The sequence below is a fragment of the Monodelphis domestica genome, chromosome 7 (assembly GCF_027887165.1).
Source record: "Monodelphis domestica isolate mMonDom1 chromosome 7, mMonDom1.pri, whole genome shotgun sequence".
Taxonomy (NCBI): domain Eukaryota; kingdom Metazoa; phylum Chordata; class Mammalia; order Didelphimorphia; family Didelphidae; genus Monodelphis; species Monodelphis domestica.
This window is the reverse complement of record NC_077233.1, coordinates 277725144-277743174: the sequence shown is the minus strand read 5'-3', so window position 1 is coordinate 277743174 and position 18031 is coordinate 277725144. Positions and strand designations below refer to the sequence as shown.

Genomic DNA, 18031 nt, shown 5'->3' with positions numbered 1-18031 from the left:
ACTTCCCAGCTGTGTTACCCTGGGCAAGTCACTTAACCCTGTTTCCTTTGGTTTCCTCATCTATAAAATAAGCTGGAGAAGGAAATGACAAATCATTCCAGTATATTTTCTCCAAGAAAACTCCAAAAGGGGTCATAAAGAATCAGACACAAAAATCACTAAACAACTGGCACATAGTAGGGACTTAAATTTTTAAAAATCATTTACCTTCTGTCTTAGTATACATTCTAAGACAAGAGGAGAGGTAAGGATCAAGCAAATGGGGTTAAGTGACTTGCCCAAAGTTCACAGAGCTAGGAAGTGTCTAAGGCCCAATTTGAACCTAGATTTTCCGGACTCTAGGCCTGGAGCTCCATTCACTATGCTACTGAGCTGCCCTTTTAATAAATTTTTATTGAATATTGACTTCCTTTCAGATTATAATCCAGTGTCAGCCGGGCCCTTCTCTTTCATTCAACCCTAAAGATGTGGGCAGCTAGTCCATCCACAAAAAAAAAATCAAAAATTTTGGTACAGCTTGAAAAGCTTCAAAAACAATGCTACAAGGGGGCAGCTGGGTAGCTCAGTAGATTGAGAGCCAAGCCTAGAGACGGGAGGTCATAGGTTCAAATCTGGCCTCAGATACTTCCCAGCTGTGTGACCCTGGGCAAGTCACTTGACCCCCATTGCCTAGCCCTTACCACTCTTCTGCCTTGGAGCCAATACACAGTATTGACTCCAAGACAGAAGGTAAGGGTTTAAAAAAAAAACAATGCTACAAGACGGCATGAACGCCAATTACAATTCATCTTACATTTTTAACTAGTCCACTACCACAAATAAAAGTTGATTCACTAAGAAAAACTACTCTGAATGGCTTTTCAAAATTCTATTCGTCACTGTGCAGTGTATATCCTGTCATATAAATCAATCATGTTCTCTGAGAGAAGTTTGGAAGTCAAAGTTACATGTAGGAAAAAGCTTCACAAAGGCATAGAATTTATTACAAATGTCTGTAATATGAAAAGTATTCTCTCATGATTTATCTGACTTTTGTCTACAGAGCCCACCCATACTGGACTTCTGGGATAAAATGAGTTTATCATTTCTGGGAAGAAAACTATAATGAGCATTACCCATCTAGGCAGCTCTCTAACTTACAAAGAGACAGTATCCCACTAATTTATGAAGGAGTGGGTCTCTTGGGGGCAGCTAAGTGATTCAGTAGATGGAGATGGGAGAACCTTCTTTCAAATCTGGTCTCAGACATTTCCTAGCTGTGTGACCCTGGGTGAGTCACGTAACCCCCATTGCCTAGCCCTTACCACTCTGCCTTGGAAATAATACACAGAATTGGTTCTAAGATGGAAGGTGAGGGTTTAAAAAAACTACTTTGCATGTCTTTGCAAAATCACATCAACCATCTAATGAGTACTAAATGCATCTAGTCCTACTACTAGTCCTCCTTACTACAAGGTAAGTATCTCCTATCACCTATGGGATATCCTGGTCTCCCTTTTAACATTGTTTTCATAGGGGGGAAAAAATCTGAATTCTAACAGTAATCAAGGACACATCTCCCTTTGTCATAGATTCAATGATTAGAGAATACTCTTTCTATAATTTAGATAGGAGAGAGAATTTCTTCTCTATTAGAATTTCAAAGAGAGAAGGGGAAGGTAGATCTCTAGAACTGAGGTCCAGAGGTCTTGACCATCAAGAGGAAGCAGGGGGCATCTGGGTGGCTCAGTGGATTGAGAGCCAGGCCTAGAGACAGGAGGTCCTAGGTTCAAATCTGGCCTCAGACACTTCCCAGCTGTGTGACCCTGGGCAAGTCACTTGACCCCCATTGCCTAGCCCTTACCACTCTTCTGCCTTGGAGCCAATATACAGTATTGACTCCAAGATGGAAGGTGAGGGTTTAAAAAAAAAAAAGAGGAAGCAACAGAGTCTCTACCAAGGATGGCTTGAAGGACTCCAAGGGAGCAGGAGCAGTTAAACCTCAGGATGAAGATGGAGTTTCAGTGACAAAGGATCAGGGCACTTAAGGAAGGAGGAGGAAGACAAAGCAATCATACATATATGAATTATTCCCCCAAAAGTGTTCAAAAACATCTTTTACCATGAATATTATTTCTGTCATGTGTTATTTTATCAGTAATGTTTATAATTCATGTCTAATACTCTATGCACAATTTATATCACTATTTACAATCCTAGCTTGAGAATTAGAAAAAGAAAATAGTGTGATATACAATTTAAACTTATCCTTTATTACTAGTATTCAGACTTGCACATTAGGATTCTTTGAAAATATTAAAGGAAAAATGTCTACCTTTATATATTAATTTCTGAAAAGCAAGTGGAACTCCAGTAACTTGTTCAATAAGAAGAGCCAGGTCCTGAAGGGTTGGTTCACTGTTTTCTTGCTGTGCTACAACCTGAATGCTATGTTTTTCATTGTCTGAAAAAAAGAATAATTGTCTATAATTGGAAAAGAGTAATTTTTAATTCAAGTAGACGATAAATCATACAAATTATCTTTAAAGCAGAAATTAAATAAACATTTCAAATTTCAAGAAATATTAATTAAGAACTTACCAACACCTCAGCACCACTATGGATAACAACAGAGAAAAAAGACAAAAGAAGTCTCTAGCCTCAAGGAATTTTTATTAGGATCATAAAATCTCAGAATTTAAAGGGGTAACAGAAATAATTTAGTTCACCTTCTTTAGTAATCTATAACATCTCCAACTAGTAGTCACCCAAACTGTTCTTGATGTGACCAATGACAGAGAACTCATTACTTATGAAGTAACCTTTTCTATTGCTGGTTATATTTAATTCTTGGAAGGTTTTTGCCTAATGTTAAACCCAAATCTTCCTCCTTTTAATTTCTATTGATTCTAGCTTTTAGTGTTATAAGGAATAATGTCTAATTTCCCTTCCAAATGTTACGTTTTTGGAATATTTTAATCTGGCAATCACAAAGTCCTCTTTTCTAAAGGCAAAATATCCCCCAACATAGCCCATTCCACTTTTTGATTTTTACTTTATTTGCCGCCATACTATTAACTCATGTCACACTGTTAACTTATGTTAAGTTCACAAGTGCCCTAAAACTCCCAGATCTTTTTCAAACTACTTTTTAACTATATATCCTCCATTTTATATTTGTGAATAGATTTTCTGGGTCCAAATCCAAGGTCTTTTATCTCTATTAAATTTGACCATATGAAATTCAGCTCAACATTGTTAAGATCTTTTTGGATCCTGATTTTATTCTCCAATATATTAGTTATCTTTCCTAGCTTTATGTCATATGCGACTTTGAAAATCCTGCCTGCCATCTATGCCTTTATTCAAGTCACTGGTTAAAATGTTAAAATAACACAGGACCAAGGAAAAATGCCTAAAGCACCCTACTGAATGAAGTAGAACCTTAATGACTATACTTTGTATTCAACCATCTAATAAGGACTAAATGCATGCTTCTAGTCTGTATCTATCTTTTCCAGTAGGTGGATATGAGGGGATTTGATAAATGCTTTGCTAGAATCTAGGTATATTACATCCGCAATACTTGACCTAGGAACCTCGACTTCCTCATTTTTAAAATTGTTTTTACTGGTATCTTTTGTTTCTTACATCATAATAGTTATCTCGTGTATCCTTTCCCTCTACTTGTCCCAGAAAATCATCCCATATTACAAAGTGATTTTTGGAGAGAATAAAATCAACACAACTGATCAATATATTGAAAAAGTAGAAAAACATGTACACTGTGTAATACCTGTGGATCTCCCTCATCCAGCAAGGATGAGTTGGAGAGTCTTCTCATTTCTCTTCCTTTGAGTCTTGCTTGATTTTTATAATTTTGCTACATTTACTTTTGCTTTTTTGGATGTGTCACTCTTTCCTATAATGTTATAATCACTGTGTATATTTTTTTCTTGGCTCTCCTTCATTCTGGATTAGTTCATATAGCTCTTTCTAGGCTTCTCTATTCATTACACACAACATTTCTTGTAACCCAGTATTATTACATTACAATCATGTACCACAATTTGTTTCATTCTCCAAAGGTTGGACATCTACTTTGTTTCCAATTCTTAGATAATACAAGAAGTGCTGCTATCACTATTTTGGAATATAATGGGGACTTTCTTCCTATTGATGGCTTCCTTGGGTATAAGCCCAGGAATTGAGTCAATGGTTCAAAGGGTATAGACTTTTTAGTCACATTATTTGCATAATTTCAAATTGCTTTCCAAAGTAGTTGTATTATTTCACAACTGCACAGACAATATGTTAGTATGCCTATCATTCCAAAACTCTTCCAACATTGAACACTGCCATTTTTTCCAATTTGCAGGGTTTGAGGTAAACCCTCTGGGTTGTCTTGATTTGTATTTCTTTATTATTAGTGATCTGAAACATTCTTTCATGTAGCTGTGAACACTTTGAAGTTCTTTTGAGAATTTTGTTCATATCCTTTGACAACTTATCTAGTAGAGGATGGGCTATTAGTTTTATACCTATACATAGTATGTCCTGATTATTCCTTTTAATTCTTTTGGTTTTCCTGTGATTTCACTTTGCTCATTTGTTATTTTACTGATTTTATTTTCTGCTATCTTCTTTTCAATCAGATTAGCTAAAGGTTTATTACAGTAGGACATCGTTTTACATGAACTCAACACTCTTGAATTCAGGTATATATGAGTGGCAATTAAAAAAAGGCAGAAAATATATGAAATACAATTTTTTAATTACAAACTAAATCTGAGCCATTTTCCTAATCAGCATAAAGTCTCACAGCAGTTCACCTGCTCTCACTCTGAGGAAACTTCAGTGTGAGTCATTACATTGCTTTGTGCCAAACATTAGCTCCCACATCAGTCTTTGTCCAGAGTTCTCATTTATAATAGGCAATGTCCAAGTCAGAGCGGTGCTTCTCTTTGTTTCAGTAATACTATTTAGTTTTTAATAAAGCCCCAAAGTACAAGAGTGGTGACAATGACAGCTCTAAGAATCTAAGAAAAATCATAAAGTGCCTGGGTATGTTTGCAAAAGAAATACTTATTAAATAATAGGATTTACTATTACTTACAACTTTCAATTTTCATAAAGGGTCTTGGAATATATTGGTCACATAAAATGAGGTCCTATTATAATTTCATTAATCTTTTCAAATAAATAGCTTTTAGTCTTATTTATCATTTCTATTTTTTCAATTTATCTATTTCTACTCTAATTTTTAATATTTCCTCTTTTGTGACTGTTGGATTTATCTGTTGGCTTTCTCATTTTTAAGTGCATATTTAATTCATTAATCCTTTCTTTTTTTCTATTTTACTGATATCTGTTTGTAAGGATATGATTTTCTCCTGAAAAATTAGCTGTATCCCATAAAGTTTAGTATGTTGTTCCATCAATACTTTTTTTCTTTTACATAGCTTTTGTTTCTTCAATTTGTTCTTTGACTCACCCATTATTTAGGAATTTGTCATTAAATTCCTGTTTATGTCTGTATCTTTTGTGGTTCCTGAACCAATTTCTATTTTTATTGCTTTATAGGATATAAAGGATATATTTAATTATTTTCGCCTTTTTCTATTTGTTTATAATATCCCTGTGCCCTAGTACATGATTAATTTCTGTAGAAGTTTCATGTGGTGATGAGAAATATATATATATATATATATACTCTTTTGAAGACCCATTTAGAAGTTATCATACATCTAACCTGTTGCTCCTTTTTGTTTTATAAGATTATTAATAAGGTTATTTCCATTTAAAAATCATAATAATTAGGTATATAATTCTCATATTCTTTTCTTCCTCTCAGTCAAGTAGATTCTCCTTTCCTCTCTCTTTCCCTTCAACTAATCTGGTTCATTAGTTTTTTAAATTTCTAATTATTTTTTGTGTGCCCCTCTAAAAGGGATTTTCCTCACTGTTCATCATTCATTCTCTCTATCTACTGTAGACCTTCCTTCTCTGATTCATGACTCCTATAATTATCTGGTCTCTCTCTTTTCTCAGAATTCTCCATGAAATCAAAGCTTTCAAGATATCCATTTTAGGCTCTCTCCTCCTCATGGTTCCTGACACTGCCTTGTGGAACTTGCCCCAAACATTCCTCTTTCCCATTGTGCCTCACTCCCAGAACACTGCCAATTATTACCAGTGTCAGCAAGAACATTGCTCCAGGGTAGGGCCCCTTCCTAACGACATCCCTGATAACATGGACTATGCTCATCTCTGGTTACCATTTTTCCCTTATTTGTCTCAAAATTTCTATCTTGGTCCATGCTCTCCTATTCCTTCAAATGTTCAGAGAAGATAAGCAACTCTGGTGGTAGGGCTTGCTGCATCCTTTTCAGGGCTGCTCACATACCCTCAGTGTCCACCTTTCATCCAACTCTGACCAGTGGCTCTAAGAAGCTGTAGCATGCACAGTGGCCACACCCTGGTAAACCTGTCTCAGCAGACAGGCTAAACCAGGTTGAGAGTAACAACCTACAGTGAGTCAGGGGGATGCCTACCCCAAGCATGTGAAGACTTCCCTCGGTGGAAATGGGCAGAGGAGAACAATTTGTTCCAATGGCCAAGAAGGCGGCTGAAGCAGGCACTATAGAGTGCTCAGAGCTTAGTCAGACATTGAAGATGCCACGGTCATCCACTACATCCCGGGCCATCGATAGTCGCCTTGCCTTTTGTCTTGCCACTGGACATTGATGACTCTGGAAGAGAGAGTGAGGCTGAAGACTTTGTGCCACTCTGCTTCACTTAAATCCAATTCATGCACAAGTCAAGACATCACCCCATGATGCCATTGGATCTCTTTGAAAACAAAGGGCAAACAATTCCTCAAGTGCTAATTGCCAACAGGAGTTCCTCCCCTCCCAAAGTAGGACTAGTAGATTTTTCAAATGCTAAATCCCCCTGGCCACAGTCAGCATAAGGTCCCTATCTCCATTCATAGACCATCTCTCTTCCCCCAAGGGAATATTCATCAGTGGAACTTCCTCCCACCCCCAAAGCAAGAACCTTTCTCTTTCTTTTCAATCCTCCCTCCCACTTCTCCCCCATTGCCCAATATACCCTTCTCTTTCTGAGACCACAAGGAGTCACTTCTCTTTGTTACAAATTACAAATCTATAGATGTTCTTTTTTTTTTCTTTTAAACCCTTACTTTCCATCTTGGAGTCAATACTGTGTATTGGCTCCAAGGCAGAAGAGTGGTAAGGGCGAGCAATGGGGGTCAAGTGACTTACCCAGGGTCACACAGCTGGGAAGTGTCTGAGGCTACATTTGAACCCTAGGACCTCCCATCTCTAGGCCTAGCTCTCAATCCACTGAGCTACCCAGCTGCCCCCTATAGATATTCTTCAAATAAGTCAGTATCTGAATGGCCGCCATGAAGATGATATAAACTTGAGTCATAATGTGCCAAAGGACAGTTTGTTTTTGGAATGGCCATTGTAGAATGAGCATTGTGGTATTGCCCAGGTATTCCACCGAATCAACAATCATGGTGGTCATTTTACTATATAGTATATATATCCAGTAAACCATAAAGGTTTCCAGCACAACTACCCCACAGAGATACTTGCTTGAACATCTTGCTGTTTGTTTTTAGAGATTGTAAGTTCAGTCAGTCTGGGGTGCCAAATTGTAATAAATGATCTTGGAGGGTATATTTGATGGATACTAGATAACTAATAGATCAGGTAGTTATCTTTCTTTTGCCTATCCTCCTCCCTCTATATCTTCCTTCCTCCCTCTTCCAATCTCCTTTCCTCCCCTCTTATTCCCTTCAGGTTCCCCTTCCCCCTTCTTCTTCAGCCTCCTTCTAAGTCACTCAGGTGAGATAGGATGTTTCTCTTTTCTCTTCTTTATCTCAAGTAAGGGTTTTATTGGGGAAAACAGGAAAGATAGAGGATAAGGTAAGAGGGTTGGAGGTTTCCCTATTATCTACGGTGAGTCTTAGGTTGGAGAATACTGAGAGAAATGACAATTCAGTCACTACCATGAAACGAGCAAGTCAGAAAGAGATATATGGACTATCATCCTTCTTCTTCTGCCTTCAAATCAGCCAGGTCACCTCCAACTTGATTATCCCAAGTCCCAGGGATAAACCCAGCTTCTTCCTTCAAAGTCACCACCATCAGCCAAAAGCCTTCAGCCAAGTCCCAGAAAATCAGTCACCATTGGCTTTTGCCTTCAACTGTTTCCCGTTCACATTCCAAATGGAATTTTCCTTTGATTGACAGCTGATCAATCTCCAGCTTTTTGTCTTGCTGCATGCCTTATAATTTCTCTCTACAGTACATCACACATTCCTCTCTATTCTACTGCTTCCCTCTCTCATTTCATGTACCCTCTCATATTGTAATGTAGTCCCACTAAAAAAATACATTGATTCATCTGTGGTCTAGGTGTCAACAGAATCTGTTCATAATGTTCCATACTAGCCTTTTCACTTTTTTCCTCTCTTAAGCTTCCCCCTCTACCTTTGTCTACTTATGGACAGTTAGAAAGAAATTTCTTATTGATCATGGATGCTGTCCCTCTTGATTCCTGTCCAAGGTTGCAGCATTTCCTCACTCCTGCATTTCTATTGTTTAGTGTGTTCAAGAAACAAATAATTTCTTCAGTCATGGTTTTCTTTCTAAAAAGATTTCAAATGTCTCTGTTATTTAATGTCCATCTTTTGTTCTGTATGATTAAGCTCAGATTTGTAGGATAAGTCCACCCTGGTCTATATTCTGAACAACATGGCTCTTTAGAACACAATTTTTGGGGCAGTTAGATGACACAATGGATAGAGCACCAGGCCTGGAGTCAGGAGGACCTGGATTCAAATCTAGCTTTGGACACTTCCTAGTTGTGTGACCCTGAGCAAGTCACTTAACCCCAACTGCCTAGCCCTTGCCTGTCTTAGAAGTAAAACTAATACAGCTGGTAAAGATTAAAAAAAAAAAACACCATGTTTTTCCATTCCCTCCTACATTTCCTAGTGGGTTAGGATAGTCTTATGTTATTTGTATTTCCTTTCCTTTGTATTTGAATATCTTTCTCCTGATAGCCTGTTGTTTCTAAATTGGATTGTTTAATTTAACTTCTACATGTCCTGGAGTTTCCAGTATTCATTTTCTCTGGAGGTAATCTGTGAATTCTTTCACATGGTGTGTTTTTCTGTGTATACAAGTTCTTGGCATTTCTCTTCTATTATTTCCTGCATTATAGTATAAAAGGTTTTTGTACTGTCCTGTTCTCTTAGGAAACCAGTGATCCTTGGGCTGTCTCTGAATATTTTGTCTTCAAGATCATTATGTTTTATTTGTATAGGAGTATATTTTCTTTTAATGTTATTGTTTTTGCCTCTCTTCTAGATTGTTCTTCACTTCTATATATTTGCATTTCCAAGTTATTGTTCTCTCTTTTGTTTCTTTGGTGAGGCTTACCGTTACAGACTCCAGTTTTTCTATTATGCCCATTATTTTTGCTGTACAGGCCATAAATTCTGCTCTCATAATTCTCATTTCTCTTTTGAATCACTCAGGAACAGCATGTCATGGTTCCTGATTCTCATCAAATTCCTCTTCATCAATTAAGTGTAAGATAATTTTTCTATATTTTGAAGTATTCATTCATAGAGGCCTGAATTCATTTTCTAGATCTTTCTTCTGTTGTTTTTTCTGTTTATTTTTGGTCACTATAGTGATTTTCCTAAAGTACAGGTCTGATACTTCAGTCTTGTTCTTAATAAACTCCAAGGGTATGTGGAAATTTGTTTTTAAAATAAAGAAACTCTAAAGGCTCCCTATTGCCTACAGGATTCAACACAAAATGCTGTTTGGCATTCAAAGCCCTACATAATCTAGCCTCCTCCTGGTTCTAATCTTGGTTCTAGTTGGTTCTAGTCTTCTTACACCTAACTCCTTGCCATGAATTCCTTGATCTGATGACACAGGCCTTCTAGTTGTTTGTAAAAAAAAAAAAATCACCCCATCTCTTGGCTCCAGGGATTTTCTTTAGTGTCTCCCATGCCTAGAATGCTCTCCCTCTTCTGCTCTGCATACTTGACCTTCCTGGCTTCCTTTAAGTCATGACTAAAATCCTATCATCTATACTAGATTTTCCCAACCCCTCTTAATTCTAGTGTCTTCCCTCTGTTAATTATTTCTTATTTCTCCTGTATATAGTTTGCTTTATACATATTTGTTTGCATGCTCTCTCCCTTAATAGATTGGAAGTTAGAAGGTAAGGCAAATTTTGGGGGGAATGATAATGACTTTGGTGGGGGAGATAGTGAGTTTGAAGTATTTAGAGAATATATCTAAGAAGCAGTTAGGACAACAGGACTGGAACTGCTGGGAGAATTTAGGGCTGGAGATCCAGATCTAGGAGTCACTGAAGCGGAGCTTATATTTTTATATTCATGAGAGTATGATATGATAATCAAGAAAACCTATGCTGTTTTGGGCTGCAATAAATAACCTGGATTGGGGAATGACTGAAGAAATTGTGGCACATACATGTAATAGAATATTATTGTGTTGTAAAGAATGATGAATGTGATGAATATAGAGAAGCATGAAAAGATATACATTAACTGATGCTAAGGGAAATAAGCGGAGCCAAAAAAATAAAATATACCAGATATCAAATGTTGCCCAAGGGCCAGCCCCTCCAGTAGATTTTTATTTGGAAACAATCGCTGTGAACCCTGGCCCAGTGCCATACAGCACCACTGGAAACAAATAATAAGTTCCTTGAGAGCAAGAACTTGTCTCTGTTCCTATCTCTAGTGCTTAACAAGGTGCCTGGCACATAGCAGATGTTTAATAAATGTTTATTGAGATTGCACATGTAAAGATTGCTTACCATCTCAAGGTGGTAGGGGTTGGGGAGGAGGGAGGGAAAGAATTCAAGACTTGACATTTTTTTGAAAAATTTTGGAAACTGTTTTTACATGTAATTGGGGGAAAAATAAAATTTAGTAATAACTGTCTATTGTTTGATCTTGTGTTCAAGAACTTTGAACTTTCTTCTTCCTGAAATCTTTGGTATTTTCAGTCTTTTCTGCCCCCCTGATTTTTCTCCTATTTACTTTCTGACTGTCCTCTCTGATGATGGTTTCCTTCTGGGTTGGATCTCAAAGCCCCAGCCCCTACAACACACATACATGGTGTACCAGTCCTGGTGATCCATTCTTCACCCTCTGTTCTTCAATTCTCTGCCTCAGCAGGAGTAGTTCAGAGCTTTGCCATGCTGGTATTTTTGTTCCTGAAGGGCTATGGCCCACCGACTGTCTGACGTAGCCAGAGTAAATTCCCATGGTCTGGAATTGGGATCTCCACAGCACTGCAAACAGGGAGGGGGAGATCTCGGTGTAGGGGTGGAATTTTTGAGCTCTACTTTCTTCTTCTTTTTGAAAATTGGAACATTTGCCCTTGTGACGTATGGCATTGCTTGCTCCAAAACACAAAACTAATTAAAGGCAGAATTATGACCAGAACCTAGTTCTCCTGCACCCCGCCCCCCCAATCCAAATGCTCTTTTCATTTACACCATATTGCCTCATAAGTTATCTCAGGACAGGAATTTTGACTTTTTTAAATTCACCATTATGCCAAATATAGTTCCAGTACATGGTAGATTATTCAGAAATACTTGTTGGATAAAACGAAATTACTTACATAGCCAAATAGTGGGCTCCAAATTTATGGCTGCTTAGAAAGCACTCTGTAAACCCTAAAATTCACTAGAACATAAAGCCATGTTGTTGCCTCCTTCTGGAGGGAGTAGAAGAACCTAGATCTTCTTACTCTTTATTCTGGTGTTTTTCCTCCTCTAGGAAAGGAGCACTCATTGCCTTTGAAGTCAAGGGACCTGGATTCAGATCCCACCTCTGAAATCATTTTATGACTGTTGCAAGTCTGTGTGTCTGGTCCCTGGATCTTCTAGTACAGGTAGCTTGGGAGGGTGGGGGAAGGGTGTTGAGTGAGCTCAGAGCCAGTTCATTGTTTTGAGTCTTTTTTTAAAAGCTTTTTTGTATTTTGGGTGTCAGCAATAATAGCTAATATTCATCTAGAACTCCACAAATATACTATCTCATTTGATCCTCACAATGATAGACAGCCTCTCTAAAACTCAATTCCCTCATCAATAAAATGAAGGAGTTAGATAACTACTGAAATAGCTCTGGACCTATGTAAGTCATTTTATAAACAGTTCCTGTTAAACAACTGTTAAAAGAGAGGTTTCTCCAGAGATCCAATTAACATAGATCCTGCAAAACTCAGTCTGCTTTTTAAAAGTTATTTAGGAAGGCAATTAGTCAGCTCAGTGGATTGAGAGCCAGGCCTAGAGACAGGAAATCCTGGGTTCAAATCCGACCACAGAAACTTCCTAGCTGTGTGGTCCTGAGCAAGTCACTTAATATCATTTGCCTAGTCCTTACTGCTCTTCTATCTTGAAACGAATACATAGTATTGATTCTATGAAGAAAGGTTAGGATTCTTTAAAAAAAAAAAGTTATTAAGACACCTTTGAAATCAGAACATCCCCTTGGGGGGGGAGGAGAGTGAGTGCTGGCTGCTTCCATAGTCAGATTTGATGACCAGAAGAGATCTGGCATGGTGAGCTCTTGGCTGCTTTAGGGCATAATCACAAGGGTTAAATCTAACGTTTTAGACAGAGCTCCCAATCAGCAACTCTAAGCTTTCCCAACATCCTCGCTGCTCAAATGACCTGATGTATGTTCAATGCTTTGCAAACCTTTGAAGTGCTATACGATTAATGCTACCAGCAGCAGGAGTGCAGTAGATGGGAAGCTGCTATATCACTGATTCAAAGAATCTGAAAGTTAGTTGAAAGGGACCTCTGTGACTTTCTAGTGTCCGTCTCCCGCCTCCAGGGCTGAAACAAGAAGACTACAAAGTGATAAAGAAAAGAGCGTGGAGAAGAGAAGAAAGAAAGGAAAAACTACGAAAAAGGAAGAAAAAATACAAGCAAAATACCCAAGTGGACTCTATCCCTAGTATTTGGCACACGGTGAAAGCTTACTAAATGCTAGTTGTCCCTCCGACTACCGGTAAATAAGGAGCTGCGGCTCTCGGCTTCTGGAGAGCATCCACAACAGTCTCCATCATAACTTCGGTCTCAGTGAGACCCAGTACCTGCTTGGATCCTGCTCAGAAGGGAACTTCCCCCACTCCCCACCCCCCCTCACCTCAGGAATCAGCACCGGTTCTCCCACCGCGGGCACTTACTGTAGGTGACAGTGACGGTCATCGAGGGCCCTGACATCTCGGCTGAGGACACTCCCTGGGAATCCCCGAATCCCAGGCCTGACAATCATCCAAGGCGTACCCCTTGCCCGGTGCCCCCTGGCTCTGCCTCCTCCCCACGCTGCAAGTATGAGACCCGGGTAACCTGGCAGGCGCCTAAACCTGTCCAGCTGCTGAGCATGCTCAATACAACCGTACGATGAGCCGCCGGGGCATAATCCACCTCTCCACAGTTTAGTAGCAACCGGAGACGGACCCGAAGGGATTGCTGGGACTTGAATGGGAAAAGGGGAAGGTCGGAGTGAGGAATCTCAATCCTTAACTGGCTCTGGGCTTTTCCAATTTTCTTTGCTCCCGGTCCTCTAGGCCTGGCGTTATTTATTCCACCCTTTCCCTTTTCTATCTCTCCTGGTCAAAATCCTCGCCATTCGCAGAATCCTAGTTCAACGTGGAGTGATCTCCGATTCCCACCACGGGAGGTGTCTAAACTTTTAGAATATTTTGTGGTTCATTTTTAGAAGGTCCTCGACGCTTTTTCTACTGTCTTCCCTCCTAATTATTTCCCATTTGTCCTGTCTATAGCTTGCTTTGTCAGTGTTTGTTTGGTTGATTTCTCTCCCGTTAGATTGACATCTCCATGAGGACAAGAGACTGTCTTTTCCCTCTTTTTGTATCCCTTGGGTGTCTGGCACACAGAAGGCAAAGATTGATTGATTGATTGATTGATTGATCTTTGAATGTTGTCTCCCTCTAGACATCGTAAGCTCCTTGAGGGCAGCGACTGTTTTGCCTCTCTTTGGTTTTTAATTCAAAGATATTTTGTTTCCCAAGTTACATGTAATAACTTTCAATATGTGTTTTCCGAAATTGTAAGATCCAAATCATCTCCCTCCATCCTTTCTCTTCCCACTCTCCCTTCCCTCCCTGCCCTTCGAAGATGTTAAGCAATTTGATCTGAATTATACAGACTATCATTTTGCACTTAGCATAGGGCCTGGCACAAAGAAAGCTTAATAAATTTATTGATATGTTTTTATATTGCCTGCCCTGTAGAGTGAGTGATCTTGAAGGCAGGGACTATCTTTTGCCTCCCTCTGTATCCCTAACACTTAGCAGAGGGCCTGGCACAAAGAAGGCTTACTAAATAGTGATTGATTGGTATGTGTTTGCTTGTTCTCTCCCCCATTACATGGTGAGTTTCTTAAGGACAATGACTCTCTTTTACTTCTTTTTTTATTCCTAGAGTTTAGCAAAGCCTGGCACATAGTAGGTGCTTAATAAATGATTGTTGATTGACTTCTTTATATTTGTTTACATGTTATCTTCCCCATTAGTGTGTCAACCTGGACAAAACACAGAACTACTTAAGTAGTCAGTAAAACCCAGACTTTAATCAGGAAAGTGTTCAGTATTCTGCTGCTACACAGAATCAAATGCCTAAAAACCACCCAGAGCCAAGGGGGCTCTCTGACTCTGGGAACAATATCTCTGTGAAAATCTCCCCAGGAAATGAAGAACAATAAAACATAGGGATCTTACATACCTTTTGGGGAAATCAGGACATCAAACATACGCTGACAGATTATAAGCAGGCTTGGGGCAGAGGCTATAGGCAGAGGCTGGGGTATCAGGGAGTGGTCTACTACAATGGATACTAAAATGATGGCTCCTGCACAGGTGCTGGTCTTCTTGGGAAGGATCTCTGATACAATGGGGGAAACTTCTAAAGCTAAAAGGGTATCTAACATTTGACTACTGTCAACTATTGACACTATCTACTAGTTCGACCTAAACTGGGATCATCAAGCACTTTAAAGTCTATTGTTCAGTCAGAAACGGGTCAGTCTGGGACTTCCCTCAGGGCAAGTTCTCAGGGGACAGCGGCAAACTTGGGGTTCCCAAAAATCCAGTTGACAAGTGTTAGCTCCTCACAGAGAGGAACTATTTTTTCCTGTCTTTTTTAATCCCCAACACTTAGCCCAGTTCCTGGAACATTGTAGGAACTTAATAAATATTGATTGATTGATTGACCTAGAGGGAACTAGATGGTCCAGGGGATAGACCGCTGTGCTTAGACTCTGGGGCAGTGTTAATGTGACCGTAAGCCCTTATTAGCCATGTGACCAAAGGCAGGTCACTTAATCTGTTTGCCTTAATTTCTTCAACTACAAAAGGAGATATTTGTAAAGCATTTGGCACATGATGGGCTCTTGGTAAAAGTTTGTCTCCCAAGAATATCTAGGTGGTTTAGTAAATTGAAAGCTAGGCCTACAAGAGATCCTAAGTTCAAATCTGGCCTCAGACACTTCCTATCTGGGTAACCCTGGGAAAGTCACTTAACACCCATTGCCTAGCCCTTACTGCCTTGGAACCAATACATAGTATGGATTCTAAGAGAGAAGGTAACAGTTTTTTTTTAAGTTTATTTCCTTCCTTATAGTTATCTTTAATCTCCTTGAGGACAATCATCTTGTACTTCCTTCCTACATATAGCATTGTACACATAGTAGACCAGTCAATAAGTAGTAATATCCCCTGTTATTAAGCTTTACAACAGAGACTTAACTTTGGGGAAGACAACAAAGAAGGAGTGAGAGGTTTGCTTCATCTTACTCCCCTCCATATTTGTCCTCTTTTTTTTTTCCCTAACTCAAGACACTCCACATCTCTCAGACCCAGACTTTTTCTTTAACTGGCTGTCACCCTTGCCTGGGATGCTCTCCCTTCTCATCGCTACCTACAAGTTTTTATGGTCTCTAAAATCTTACCTTCTGCAAAGAAGCCCTTTTTCAGCCCCCTTTAACAATAGTTCCTTCCCCCTGAGATTACCTTCAACTCATCTGGGATGTATTTTTTGTTTCTCCATAGCCATTTCATTATTGTCCATCTCAATTAGAACACAAGCTTTATGAGAACAGGGACTAGTTTTTTTCTTTTATCCATAACACCTAAAACAGTCTAGGCACAGAAAAGGAGATAAATAAATGTTTAACTTGTGGAATGAATGGATGGATGAATGACTAACTGTAACTGGTGAGTGTGGGCTCCAAGGAAATATTGGAAAATGGAATGAGTAAGATCATTTTTCTTCAGAGAATTATTCAAAATCTTCAAAAAAAGGCTTAATTTTCTATAATATTTGATTTTCTATAGCATCTACAGCTCATTTTACAGATGAAGAAACTGAGGCAACAGAGTGAAGTGACCTGCCCAGGGCTATACAGTTTGGAAGTGTCTGAGGCCAGATTTGAACTCAGGGAGATGAGTCTTACTGATTCCAGACCTGGCACTCTATCCATTGCATCACCTAGCTGTCCTGTATCTTCCAGTACCTAATACAAAACTTTACAAGCATTAGCTTCTCAATAGGTGTTAGAATAAATAAAAATCCTTTTATGTGTTATAGGTGCCTGTGAGTAATCATACAGCTAGAACAAGGGATTTCTCCAAATCAGAGAAACATTCCTCCTTTCAAGGGTTCAATTCCACACCTGAACCTCGGTTAATTCTTTTCCTTTTGGGTCTAAAGAAAGTGTGAGACTTTTGAAAAGTGCTTATTTAATTTTTAAGTCAATGAAAAGAAACTGGCCCTTGTAGACTCAGTCATTAGTTTTTTAAATGTTTGTTAACACCTATTGCCTAAAGAGAGTAGTGTTTAGAATATAATCAGACTTCTGAATTCAGAATCTAATTGGCCTGAATTGAAAAGCTCCACCTGCCACCTGTTTACTTTTCGTATGACCTTGTACTAAGGCATTTCCCTTATGTGAGTCTTTTTTTCCTCAAATGTAAACTAAGTGGCCTATAAAGTTCCTTCCATCTCTAGATCCATAATCAAATAGATTTAGATTTTATACACATTGATGCATGTTTATATAACCTGCCTTTGGCTATGCCCTCAGAAAACTAAGAGTTTTAGGAATCTGTGTAAAAAAAACTTGCTTGCCCAACAAATGATGGGGCTGGTCTGTAGGACTGATGGATTTACCAAGAATTCCAAATCTCTCTACTCCTTGTAGGCATGGTCAAAGGCTGGTAACATTGTTAATTGCAGAAATGAAATCATTACTAGAATAGGAATAGGATGTTTGAGTCATGCTCATTTCACATTGTTTCTTAGATGAGGTAACACACTGAAATCATTCTTTAGAGAAATGTTAAAAGGAACAAAAATGGATCTAAAAATAGAGTTGAACATAACTAGGAGGTCAAATACAACTCAAATCTTGGTCTAGGTAGAATGCTATGTAAATTTGTGGTTTTATACAGAAGTATCAGTTGTACATTCATTGAAATATAAGAATATGCTACTTTATGTGAGCATCCTTTGAAATAGTTTCTTACAGAGAGGGAAAGTATAGAAATATTATTTTAAATGAAAGGGCATCAGATTTCTGATTCTTTACCTTAAAATCTGTATGATTTAGGTGAGTTTTCTCCCTTCTCTAGACTTGTTTCTCTATTTAATTCAATGAATATTTATTAGATATTATGATAGGTAATAAGGATACAAAGGGAAAAATATTACAGTCCATGGAGTTTATAGGGAGTGAGGAATAATAGGTACAGAATTAAATAACTACAAAATATTTGTTTCAAAAGGGATTGTCTAAAGGGCAGTCTTTCCTTTATCTAGACTTCAATTTTCTTATCTGTAAAATATTGGAAATGGACAGGATGAAAGGCACCTGATTCCTTCCTTTTCTTAACATCCCATGCGCTAATATGAGCACTTTTGAACC

General features: G+C 38.6%; 1 protein-coding gene across 6 annotated transcripts in view; it reads right to left on the bottom strand.

Annotated features, from left to right (window-relative positions):
* The window catches only part of BAG1 (BAG cochaperone 1), a 58245-nt gene extending 44698 nt beyond the window's left edge, over positions 1–13547 (bottom strand). The window contains exons 1-3 of one of the 6 annotated variants that reach the window (XM_056804453.1): positions 13272–13483; positions 11183–11361; positions 2315–2443 (exon numbers count right to left, since the gene is read on the bottom strand). Coding sequence is in view for 3 of the 6 variants with exons in the window: in XM_001364282.5 (XP_001364319.4) it covers positions 2315–2443; positions 13272–13308 (166 nt within the window). In the remaining 3 variants the exon portion in view is untranslated. Of the gene's footprint in view, positions 1–2314; positions 2444–6533; positions 6732–11182; positions 11362–13231 lie in introns of all 6 variants that reach the window. The other 5 variants (XM_056804454.1, XM_001364282.5, XM_016423770.2 and 2 more) reach the window with 5 other exon arrangements.
* Between the last annotated feature and the right edge of the window lie 4484 nt (positions 13548–18031).